Source organism: Budorcas taxicolor, chromosome 13 (assembly GCF_023091745.1).
Source record: "Budorcas taxicolor isolate Tak-1 chromosome 13, Takin1.1, whole genome shotgun sequence".
Taxonomy (NCBI): domain Eukaryota; kingdom Metazoa; phylum Chordata; class Mammalia; order Artiodactyla; family Bovidae; genus Budorcas; species Budorcas taxicolor.
In genome coordinates this window covers 15,531,578-15,544,983 of record NC_068922.1, presented here as the reverse complement: position 1 = coordinate 15,544,983, position 13,406 = coordinate 15,531,578, and the positions used below count along the sequence as shown (strand labels likewise).

The window sequence follows — 13,406 nt, the reverse complement described above, 5'->3', positions numbered from 1 at the left end:
ACAATTTTGAGAAGGCAAACACAGCTGCAGCAGAGCCAAATAGAGCAGGCGAAGACAATGACGTCCATAAAGTTAATCACTCCGAAATATGCTGCCCTTCTGCCCAACCAGAAAACTCAACACCCCTCCCATAGTCTAGGAAGTCAAAATATAGTTCTATGCACAGAAACACCAGCTGTGCCAGGGATGCTGCAAGGGATGGCCACGGGGTTCAGGTGTTGCCCTTCTCAAGGCTGCAGTTCTGAGAACGGTGTTGCAGACGGATGCGGCCCCCTCTCTTGAAATTCAGGAAACTCCTCAGAAGAGGGACCATACATTGGGCTTAGAGAAGCCCACTGGAAGACTCACAGAAAAGAATGCAAAAGATATACATCAGGAAGACCTAAGAAAAGCAGGTAGAAAACTTTAGAAGAGCTGTTCTGTTAACGACCTAGAGAAGACTGGGTTAGGGTGCAAAGATTCAGGAGAGCTGAATAAGAGCACGGAATGACTATCCATTAGTCCACAACCCAAAGTTTTCCTTCCTACGCTTTTTCCTATCATCTGTCTCTTTTATGACTCCCCTAAGATTTCCCTCCTCCTCCAAGGAGAATATGAAACACCAGATTTCAGCCTACATCGGCCTCATTTGTGTGACACCCAATGTCTTACTCTGGAGATGTACAGAGAAAACAATCGGGCATCAAGGTGTGCCTGTGTGCTGAAGAAGGTTTATACCAACATATCCCCTTACAGGTCCACAAATCTCCTGTAGCTTTAGCCTTTTTAAGATGTTCAGTTGATGTGCTGGAATCCCACTACACGTGGGATTTCAAATTCTCCTTTCAGCAGCAACAGGAAGCCCCAGCCACATCTACCCAAGAAAATATTGATGGAGGGTCTACTGATATGCTTCTGTGAAGCCCCTTTCTTCCTGCGCTAAACCTGTAAGGTCTTGATATGAGCAACATCTCAACAGCACCTGAGAAACTGAAGCAGTCCCCAGATCTGAGGACTTTGCAGCAAGGAGAGAAAAGTCACTCAATTGGGTGGGAAGGGTCTCAGCTTTTCACCCAGAAGGTGGGACAGGTCCATCACAGTGACACTTTCTTGACCTTTAACAGAAGCTTCTCTGAGCTTCTGGGCCAAAGAGTCAAAACAACGTTCGAAGAACTATTTCCAGCAGTGTCACTAATATTTCATAATTTTTAGAGACAAAGACCATTAAATGGAAGGTATTTTAAGAAAGTGAAGAATTATGCCAAAGATATGCCATATAGATGTGTGTATATATATATGCATACATTTATTTATATGTGCATATACTTAATATACATATGTGCATTTTATATGTGTAATTTATATATAATTTATATTATATATAGTTACATGATATTGAGCCTACATAATTATTAAAAATATATATGTATGTGTGTGTATATGTATATGTGTGTGTGTACATTTGAAGGCAAAAGGAGAAGTGGGGGGCCAAGGATGAGATGGGATGGTTAGATAACATCACCAACTCAATGGACATGAATCTGAGCAAAGTCCAGGAAGATAGTGGAAGACAGAGGAGCCTTGCGCACTGCAGTCCATGGGATCACAAAGAGTCGGACATGACTTGGTAAATGAGCAACAACAAATACATATATATATATTTCACCTATATCTACATACATATATCTTTATACACGTGTGCACCCATTTTTACACACATTTACAACCAGGTGAACAACAAAATATTTTGCTCTTTTAGCCTGAAGATCAGCTGACTTTGTCACATAAATGTGGTACAAATTTCCTGCTACAGGAGGAGACCAGGAGACAGGAAGACATCATTCAAGGAAAAGGATCTAAAATACCATCTTAAAATTTAATGAGCCCAAGTCTGGCTATGGACTTCTTTGTGAAAAGGCACGAAAATGAAGCCCCTTCAGCATAAAAACATTGAATTTTCGATCCTAGTATGGAAGCTGAACAACTATTTCGTTCCATGAAGCTCAAAAACAAATTTTTTTCAAAAGCTGTCCACAAGCGATGTCAAAATGTCAGAGAAATCAGCTGAAATGAAATGCATTCTCTGAGGAGTGAGTCAGCACCATCATCTGTGACCCCTGGAAGTCTTCAGCCCTGTTTGAGTCTATAAATGTCAGGCAAATGGGCTGGGGGAACTTGATTTCTACGATCATGACAGACAGAATCATAAACAATCTCACAGAGAAAACAAACCACCGATTTCTTTAATTATTAAGACTTAAAATTCACACACTGCCCGTACCCCATTTTTAAAGCACTATCACTATTAAAGGAACTTCTGCTGATGGAAAGGGGGCATGCATCATTTAAACTGAGGTCTCTTTCAAACAGATTTATTTAAAAATCTGACCTTAAGGAGAAGGCCACATGAATCTGGCAGAAAAGTTGAGAAGAATAAACTAAAATGATATTTTAGTCTAAATGCAGCCTAAACTTGATTTACATATATCTTTAGGAGGGGAAATTAAAAAATATGGGTCTAATAATTTGCCAACAAGTTGGCTCTGAGGCATTCATTCAAATGGAGGAATTAAAATTAAACCAAAAAATGAATTTGTACTCATCCGTCATTTTGAGAACCATATGATTACATATTTATTAGCACTTCATTTTAAATCATCAGCTGATTTTAAAGCATCACTCTCGGGATCTGAACATAATATACAATCTGCAGTTCATAAAACAGACTGCTCATAAAACTCCATGGGTAACAATGTGAACATGTACATCTCAAATATGTTCACAAGGTATTTCAGCCACATAAGTGGAATTGTACTTCTATAAAACTAGTTGAATTAATCCCTTTCCATCACGGTTTAGAACAAACGGGAAGAGTGAAGCTGCTGAAAATCCCCCGTACGTTTCCCCTCATTCTTCTTAACAGTCCTTTCAGAAGAGTCTGAAGCTTACAGTAAATGAAAAAGACATTCCCAGGAGGAGATGGGGGGTTTCCATCCCTTCACATCTAGATTCAGAGCATGAGAATATTGGATGGCACAATTAAACACTGATGATGCTAGAGGGGAATAATTATTTTACAATTACCTGCGAGCATCACATTTACCGCGCTAATTAGTTTTTGTTTCCCACCAAGGTTTTTCCAGGAATGTGCAGCTCTGTTTCCCTTCAAGTTCAGCAAGAGCTTTTTCTTGAGGAAAAATAAAAATGCATTTTCTGCACCGCTACACAAGTAGCACAGAGCGGAGGCTGGCTTCCTTATATCACCTGCTCCACCCAGATAGTGGAAATACACACAGAAGGGCACGAGAACAGGGAGGGGCTAATGAGCTGGAAATCACTTGGACTTTACAAAGCCTCTCTTCTGCAGTTTTGTAGAACAAATATGACACTGAGAAATAGCTACCTCTTCATCACGGCCTAATCTGCCAACGCAAAGCAAAAACCGAAGCCTCCTCTGAAAGAAAAAAAAAAAAAAACTTCCGGTATTAATACTCTAAATGGGAAATAAAGATTTTTTAAGTTTGGAGGTTCAGCATGGGAAGTGAAAAAGACATCAGTGACTGATTTCTCACTGGGCTCCTTGCCACGTACTGAAAATCCCAAGGTTTCCCAGTGAAATGCAAATCAGGCAAGAGATTCTGATAGTATTGACAACTGTGAGGTCTGTCTACAATTTACTACAGCGACATCAGACCCCCATCATACATGGCTGTATATAAAAGCCTCAATGAGAAGAGAGTGGGTGCTGAACTTGTAAGAAACAAAGCTACGAGGAAGGAGTAAGGAGGAGTGAAAAATCTGGGGATTTACGTAAAAGAGGGAAGGAGACTGCAGTTTTTTATCAGAAGGCAAATATGCTATTATGATAGTGTTGGGGGGGAGGGGCCGCTGGGATGGAAAACATTCTTAATGAGGCTATGAAATCTTAATCACTGGGTTCATATCTGAAAATCCTATCTTCTTTTCATCTTATCTTGCAAGGTTCTTATTCCTCCCAGCTGACCACATCTCATCAACAGATGCCAGAGTAATCTCAATCCAGCAAATTACAATTAAACAGCAACACTCAGTTAAAATAATACCTCTAACCCAGATCAAAGATAACATTAGTGTTCTAAATGCCAACATGGGAGGAATTTTTGGTTTCAGGAAGCAGTTGGTACTGAGATAGGCACTCAGAAATCCCACCTGAAAATACTTCTTTAAAAATTTCCTTAAAGTACCATACACACCATCCTTCTTTTAGCGTCTTCACGTTTTAATTTCTTCTTACGTCTATTAAGGAATTGGGTGACAAATCTCAGCACTGTATTTTATTATTATTGGTAATGGCATTTTCCAAAAAAACTTTAAATGCCATCTGAAAAAAAAATAAAGAACTCAAGGCTTTTGACTTTCATCTTGCTGGTACTTGGTAAACAAAAAGAAAAGTTTTAAATTAAAATATATTTTCTTTAGTTCATGAGCTCATGGAATAACTGTGAATTTGAATCAAACAAGAGTGATCAATTCACTAATTTGAATCAAATTAGACAGTCAATCCTAAATAAGTGATAGGCATGTATCTCCTATAACTCTCCACCATTCCCAACAAAAATTCTGTCCTCTCTTCTCTCTGTATCAACACATAAACATGTGTTTATATAATACACACATACACACATACACACACAAGCGAACCACAGCTTCACCATTTACTGCCTGTATAGCATGCACAAGAATGTAATCTATTCAAACATCATCTGTGAAATGGGTGCAACACCCACCACCCTTATAGCTACTATGAAAGCATAAGTACAGTGTCCTGGTACACAGTAGGCATTCAATGAATGACTCCTGCATTTGTCCTTTTAGTGGGGAGGGGGAAGCAGTAATACCACTGCCTTCTTGGACTGGTCCCATTGCTCCTCTAATGGTTTCTTTATCTATAAAATAATGAGGTCTGGTGTAACAGCTTTAACAGTGATGTCCCTAGAACTGCCTTCCAGTTTAATTAGACCCATATAGATATCTTTCAGGTTATCCTGACTTGGGGGCACTCAACAAAAAAAAGGTTAATGCACCAAGTTGACTCAGGGTTAACTTTTTCTCTTTGTCAGTAAGATTACCCACCAAATGTGGCGGGGGAGGGGGGAGGAGGCAGATTTCATTTTAATTTACAGGTGCCTTCTCCTCAGCATCTTACTCTTAACATCACAAATCTGAACTAATACTTTAAAGGTGCACTCATAGATTTTTCCACCTCTAATTTCTCAGTTCCAAGATAGCATCTCTTAGATTTTGTTTAAAATTTGTTTAAAAATTCAAACACATTAAAAAAAAAAAAAACAAAAACCTAATGCATACATACGATCAGTCAAAAGGTGAAACAAAGAAAAAAAATCCCCATCTCCAACTATAATCCAAAACCAATTGCCCCAGTTTAAAAAAGGATTTAAAATGTCAGCTCTGGTGTTGTTTTCATTATGCTCTGTTGCAAATGACATTCTATAGTAACACAAGAACAACAAAAGTTTGATAGTTAAGATCATTTAAAGATCTATTTCCATGTACAGTTTTGATGTCGAACACTGAAAACCCCAGGACCTTGAAGCCCATGTCACAACAATTCTATACCCACTAAAGAGCCTTAAACAATCCGACTTTTTAAACACCTGATGGCTCATGGGGCCATCAATCATAATCATTTACCTCACAAGCTATCTGTCCATCTGCCTTAAGGACTCAAACATATTACATCTTGCAAACTTATCTAATAGATTCTTGTGGGAAAACGCCATTGAAAATATGTGCCACAGATTTAGAAAAATCAACACCAGAAAAGCCCTGTGTCTTACATAAGTTCCTTTTAGGAACAGGCCAGTATCTAGCTGACGGCATTTCAAGTCCAAATGGCAACAGACCGTAAAACACAAGGGGTCCAGAAAACAATAAACCCGTACCTCTACCCTCTCAACTGTCTGCATGTGGCAGTAAGATACACTTGGAGGTGAATTTCAAGCATTTTCAACTTGTCATATTCCTTCCCACGCACCCCTATTCCCCAAAGACCGACTCTAATGTGAGTTAATTACAAACTCTTAAGGAAAACATGCTACAGTACTCTTAGGGCTTAAGGAGACATAGAATCGATATTTTGGAAACAATAATATTATTTACAAATCCTCTATTTTTTTTAAAGCTTTAATTAAGCTAGAGTTGAAAAAGACTCTGAAAACAACTTGAGTTTAACTCAATAATCTAACACATGGAATAACTAACACATGAAGAGAAATGGGTTGAAGTCATATTAGGATCTTCAGAGCTGACTCCATCCTTAAGACAAAAACGCTCTATTCAGAGTAGTTTGCGCCAGTCACATTCATCCACTAAATGAAAACGATAAATCAAATTTTCATAATTAATAATTTAACTGAAAAGAGAGAGCATCTTTCAGAGGCCATTAACACTTTACACTCAGAGTATTCTTAGCAGGTGACCATCAATTGCACAATTATGACCAAGAAAATCTTTGGTTCGGCCTTGACACGCTAAGGAGCAGAGGAGAAAACACACAGAACTTTCAAATTAGCTACCTGTGTAAACTTGTGTTGAAGCCCTATAAAGGTAGCTATTTTAGGGGTGGTGGGGTGAGAAGCCAGCGATCTCTCAAAACAAATATCATGGGAACGGTACTAATCAAGATTAACTTCACAGAGAAAACTGCCAAAGAGAAATTCAATATTTTAATTTACATTATCTGATTATCTTAGTTGAACAATGAACCTGACCACGTGTAAAAGCAAGTTAACATTCTTAATATCGACAAGAAGGACAATTCACATTTAACAGATTTTCATCCCTCTCCTCACCTTTTCTTTTTCCCCCTCCTAAATCCTAGGGGCTCAAATAATTGGCCACTGCGGAGCTTCTCAAGAATCTCTCAGCTCATAACATTTAACATCCTAGAAAAAGAATCTAGCACCGTAGGGGAAAGTTAGTTGCCAGGGAAATGGATCATAAAGCTCGGAATGGCCTGAAAATTGCAACGGATACAGCAAAGTGCCAGAAAGAATATGAATGTTATCTAGGGGTGCGTACAATAGGAAACATTTTATACGTACTCTTACCAAGGAGAGCAGTCCCTTTTTCGCTCGATTAATTGTAGCTTAGATTCACTATCACATTTCTTGACTGATAAGAGACAACTGTGTATATTCCAAGCCTGAAATGGACACAGACCTTTCATCCCCACTCCTGGCAGCCTTCGAGGCTGTCTTTTCAAACATGCCTGAAATACAAGCAGATCCTATTGCCTCCAGAGTGCCCCAGCTGATAAGAGTAACTTTCCTATCAAGACTAACGAGACCGGAGAAAAATGAGGCATACTTTCCTTTCCTAAGGAATCCGAGCTCTCGACTTCTCCCAATAAACTCTCTACTCTAGTTTGACGACGTGTAAAACAACCACAATCACATTAATTATTAAATTATAGGCTGCATATTAGACAAACCACCGTGATTACGTAAAAATTACCTCTAATTTCTGCAGAGTACACCTGGCTATTTTAATGTTTTGTAATTATCTCCTCCTCCCCTTTTTTCCCTCCCCCCGCCCCCCCACCCCAGGAAAAGGATTTTTGCGAAGGGTAAGACAAGAGGAGCCGACAATTTGGCAAGAAGAGATCTGTAAACGGGCCACGAGAGCTCCAGCAGCCCCGAATTTCAAATGACACGAGCGTGCACGCGCCCACCCCACCCTGGGACGCCGCGCCCCGCTCGCCGATCCCCGCGGGCCGGACCCCACGCCCAGACCCCGGGACCCCGCGTCCGGCTCTCTGGTCCCCGCTCTCCGCCCCACCCCGGGCTCCGCCGCTCCTCCGGACGCGCTCCCACCTCTCCCCGCATCCAGCGCCGGCTCCGAACCCCAGGGCGCGGCCGAACCGGAGCCGCCCCCCGCGTCCCCAGGGCGCAGGAGCGCCGCCGCCCGCCCTCTCCCTCCGCGGAGCTCCGGACCAGCGTCCCGGAGGCGGCCGGGCGGCCACACTCACATTCTGTCTGCAACTAGCAGACGGCCCTCGACCATCATGTCCGGGAGGAAATCCAGCTTGAAGGCAGAAGTCATGTTCGCGGCGCGCGCTCTGCGCTCGGGCGCGGGGGGCGGCGGTGCGCGCGGCCGAGCGGCGGCGGGCGGCGCAGACGGGCAGGGACAGGTGCGCGCGGCCTCCCCGCGGCGGCCGCCCGAGCCGGCACTTGTCACATTCTCTCCACGCCGCTCTCCGCCAATCCCTGCCGACACCCAGCGCCCGGGCCGCGGGCCGCCGAGCGCCAGGTGCGGCGAGCGGGGGCGGAGCGCCGCGGCCGCCGCGCAGCCGCTTAACCCCTGCGGGCCCGCGCGCCCGGCCCCCGCGGGGAGGAGGGCGCGGCGGGACCGCCCCCTGGACAGATCGCCGCCCGGCCTGCGGTCCTTGGCGTCCAGACTTGCACACCCGTCCCCCGCGCCGGCTGTGTCCGGTCCCGTTTCCAGGCGCCTGGCACGAGGCCCGAATGACCGCTTGTCGTGGGTTGAATGCCACCGTATTGCCCAAGCCCCGTGCACGCCACGAGCGCACCCGAACTCCCCAACGGAAGCCACGAGAGACGAATCATCACCGGGGTTAGTTTAAATGCTCGTCGGTGGGCTGTGCTCGCCCGTGTATGAACTCACCACAATAACTGAAATAGCATTCGTGGTTGAGCCAAAGTAAATATCAGAGAAACGGCCCAAGTTGACATTTGGGGACTTTTCAGTGCTTCAAAGAGAAAGATGCACGAATCCCTGCACGATTATATTTCCTTTTGTATCATCTTGAAAACATTGAGACGTATACGGGACTGAAACTAAGAGTGATAAATCACCTTTTCTTTTAAAACGATACATCACGAATTGGTCATTTCCAAGTATTTAACACAATGCTTAAAAACCAAGAGTGGCTTCACGAGAGTGCCGAGTCTGTAATGGCCATGAAGCTTAAATACTCGTTTAAGATCTGTGACCAATTTACTAATAGGAATTGGGAAACAGGACAGAACTCTCAGGAAGACAAGAAGGGAGTTCAATTTTCCCAAGTGATTTGTGAAAATTTTTAAAAGATAAGTATAAGGTGATGTTCTAATTTGGCGGCCTCGTGACTTTTGTTGCTACATTTTTTTGATGAAACTGAAATTTTCACAAGGTCAGAAGCCTGTAAAACTTCTGTGTAGTCTATTTCACATTCTAAAGTAACCTCATAAATTGCATACTAGAAGTTCCATAGCTTGCCTCTTTTGGTAATCACTTTGAATTTTATTTTGAAATGATGTTTCACACCTAGGGGTGTAGTTAGCCAGCAGAGGGTTAAATAGGTCACGTGGCATTGTATCACGTGGCATTGTATCACGTGGCTTTAAATGTATCTGACACCATTATAGGAGAAAAAAATTGTTTTTCTCACCAATTATTATAATGAGATAGGATCATCTTTAGAGGTTATGAAGGAATATGGATATTTATATACCAATATGAAATCCACAGATCAATTGTAAATCCTGCCTTGAGCAATTTGGAATAACAGGCCTGGTGTACTCAGTTAGGTCCATACATACTTAATTGACTTGATTTTCTTCTTCAGCTGAGCAATATATTTGGCTTTTGACTGAAAGGGTTCTAAGATAGGTGGAGGGCTAGGACCAACCTTCCTCTTAAATATTGCCTTTCTGTGGAACCAGGTCTAGATTCATTGCTAAGTCGCTTCAGTCATGTCCGACTCTGTGTGACCCCATAGACAGCAGCCCACCAGGCTCCGCCGTCCCTGGGATTCTCCAGGCAAGAACACTGGAGTGGGTTGCCATTTCCTTCTCCAGTGCATGAAAGTGAAAAGTGAAAGTGAAGTCGCTCAGTCATGTCCGACTTAGCGGCCCCATGGACTGAAGCCTTCCAGGCTCCTCCATCCATGGGATTTTCCAGGCAAGAGTACTGGAGTGGGGTGCCATTGCTAGATTCATAAAGAACTGAAAAACAGATGCATTAAATGAATTCTTATACCCAAATGCCCCAACTTTTCCTAATAAGTTACATTTTCTCCCTATCCTCATTACTGCAGACTGTCTTTGAAATTGTAAGAATTTTGTTGGTCTTTCAATAACCTTGATAAAATTAGCCAGATAAATGAGACAAACCTCGACAGTTCCTGATTTTGAAGATATGATTTATATAACTCCCAAATGTAGATAAGCAGCTGACTCTATAATAAAATTATCTGAAGAACGAACGAACAGAACCGGCCTCCAGAACACAACTGCATTCATCAAAAAGGAAAATGTTTTCCAGGCTGCTATGGAATGAAGCTCCATGCACATCTACATCCTAGAAGGTGGAAAAAGCTTCATTAACACGTGCACTTCTGAAATATTTATTTTCTCTTTAATTGCATGTGAATTAGTTGGGAGACGCTGTAGGGGAAGGCCTCTTACTGACTTAAGCCTTCTCAGCAGTTTGTTAAATTCTAGGCTCCAATCCCTTGAGGCAATAGTGGATTCAAAGCAGCTTTTAATCATACTATAAGGAGGGTGAGGAAGTATGTAAGTAGGTCATAGAGAAAGAACCACGAGTGCATAGGTTACTGCCTTATTTAACAACTACAGTGTGTCCCAGAGTTTTCAAAGCACATTTGCTTTGGCCATGTAAAGTCAGAAGCAAACCCGGGGTCAGATATAAAAGAAGACTGGCTCGTACATGAAATACAGTGACAACGCGAACGAAGGAAAGCTTCGGATGTAGCTGAGCTGAAATAGTTTGGTTGCCAAATACATAAATAATAGAGTGACTGCATGGGCTCTTAATGTAGGTGCTGGAGAGAAACAAAGTGCACACACATATACATCCACCCCATTGGGGTGTGTTTCTATGATCACAGCACCTCCACAATAGCTGTTTTAAAAAAATACAAAAATTCAAAAGCTCTTGAGCTTAAAAACAGAAACAAAACAAAACATCCAAACAAATACCACTTGATGAAAAGCTTCAATCTATCATTTCTCTGCTTCGGCAGAAGGAAAAAAAAACAAAAACCTAAAACAACTCGACGCCACCCCCCACCCCCCCACCGCCCCACCGCCTTTTTAATTTTCACTCTGTGACTAGCCGTCAGGTATTATGATTTGGTAGTTGGAATTATTTTGCAGAAAGCTTGACTGAGCCGCTGCTAAACACACGGGGTTCAGAGACGCTATTTTATTGCCAAGGTTCTTACCAACAGCAGTGAAAGGGGGTGAGGCCATGGTGAGCACCCCCTCCTGGGCCCAACCTGGTGGGTGACACCTCTGTGTGCTGACCACCCTGGGGACCAGGCAGTGGGGAACCACGCAATTTCCTCACCATTTTTGCTTCACTGTAGAAAAACCTTAAGCTGGTCCCTAAGCCCATCCCCCTACCTTCCCTAATTGTCTATTTTTTTTAATCAACTTGCTATTCATTTCCCAAACAAAAGGCAATTCAAGAATTGGAAGCACTTCAAGGGAAAGTTTCTGAATGACCTCATTTTATACGAGGCCTCCCAAGGCAATCGGGTGCACGGCGCTGTTTCAGCACTGCCCCGCTTCGCTGCCCCCCCACCCCCAGCCTCATCTCAGACGGAGTTTTCTCCCATGGTCATTGTTTGAGTGCTGAATTATCACGGGCAGTAAAACACACACACACACACACACACACACACACACACAACCTCTCAAAAGAAACAGAGTATTAATGAATGCATCTTTCCGTGGAGTACACACTGCTCCAGTGCAAAGTGTTTGATTTCCGTCACCCGCCTTCATGCACCAGGATAGAGTCCCTGACCATAAACATTCCAACATTTTTGCACAAAGTTTATACCGTAACTTAAGAGACCGGGGCCCGATAGTGATAGATGCTTATAACCCAACAGCTAATCTTCTTCTCCTGCAGAAACCCCTGTATATTTTATGACAAATTTCCATGTTTTAATTATTCCCACATATAACATCATGGGTCACAGCCTCTGTAAAGCAGCAGACAGTCGGCCACGCAACTATAGATGTACGCATCCTGTTCCATCTCCTCAACAGGCACCTTCACTAAAGGGTTTTTCTCCCCTCACTTCTGGCTCTTTATTACAAACTAGAACCCAAAACATCTTTCCCCATCACCTTTTCAAAGTCAAATTTTATTAACATAGCTGTTCCAGTTTAAAAAAAGCCCAGTGTGCTGAGATTCATTTGGAGCAAGAAAGGCCCTAGAAGGGACGCGGGGAATGGGATTCCCATCACTGGGGGTTTTCCAGCCAACAAATGTGAAATCCACATGAATTTTAAGTACCTGGGAAAGTTTCTCCATGGCCATGTGTTTGTTCTTGGCTTACCCCAGTTTCATCAGCAACTTGCAAAAATAAACAACGGTGTCTTTTTCCATGTGCTTAAAAACCCCCAGATAGATCCTAGGTGATGCATTATAAAGGTATATTTTCTTAGCTCCATAATAAAAGTACCCCTAAAATACTTCCATCACCAGTCATAAGTTTAAGTGATCTTATTATCCGCTGCCCCCCGCCCCCATTTTGAAAGGTTCTGGAATAGTGACTTTGTCACATTCCTAAATGGACTTCAGTAAAGTCACACTCCAGTAAAGATGACATTGTGATCAAACTCTTATTTTACATTTTTTTTTTTTTTACGGGAATTTTCAGCCGTTGCTCTACCTCGAGAGCAGCTGCTACTGGCTTTTTGCAATCTTGTGTTTTTCTGAATCTGTTTTCCACAGAGCCGAAGACATAATGGTGAACTTCCCTCCCATCTGAAGAGACCCTCCAACGGAAGATGGGTTGTTTGTGTACGTACCTTCGCACTTGGAAATGAGGTGCCCCTCTAGGGTTTCCAGAAGCTTCCACTCCAAGGGGATGAAATGCTAACACCGTGGACCTGGCAGGCCTCGCGCCCAACCAGCTCATCACTTCCCGCTCGGCCTTACATTTCCCTTTTCCTTTCTTCATTATCCTTGCCGCGGCCTTCTTTCTCTCCCTCCCCCCTCAGCTTTCTCTTTCTCTCTCCCGCTTTCTCTCTCCAACGGAAGCCAGACAATGCCAGACAGCCTTCCTCCACAGCTGCGGCGCTGAGGAGGCAGGTGACCACCAAAGTGACCAGTCTTGGGGGCTCATCTGTCGGGGAAGTCAAGTTTGCCTGGACCAAGGCTGCATTCTCAGCTAGGAACAGCTGTCTCTGGGGTGCCCCCTCTCCACACATCATCATGGGGCGGAGGGGGGAGGATGTAAGACAGTGTCCCGCAGAGTGAATAAACAGGATTTGAAAACTGGGGAGGAGAAGAAGGCTGGCCTGGTGATGTGTACATGGAGGCACTCAGAAAACACAGCCTCCGAAGGAATGTCCCAGCGGCCTCTCAAAGATGCTGAGATTTGT

At 43.2% G+C, this 13,406-nt stretch overlaps 1 protein-coding gene across 2 annotated transcripts in view; it reads right to left on the bottom strand.

Annotated features, from left to right (window-relative positions):
• The window catches only part of CELF2 (CUGBP Elav-like family member 2), a 308,002-nt gene extending 299,909 nt beyond the window's left edge, over positions 1 to 8,093 (bottom strand). For both annotated transcript variants that reach the window (XM_052650849.1, XM_052650850.1), the window contains exon 1: positions 8,009 to 8,093. In XM_052650849.1, coding sequence (XP_052506809.1) covers positions 8,009 to 8,082 — 74 coding nt within the window. In that variant the 5' untranslated portion in view covers positions 8,083 to 8,093. The remainder of the gene's footprint in view (positions 1 to 8,008) is intronic.
• Between the last annotated feature and the right edge of the window lie 5,313 nt (positions 8,094 to 13,406).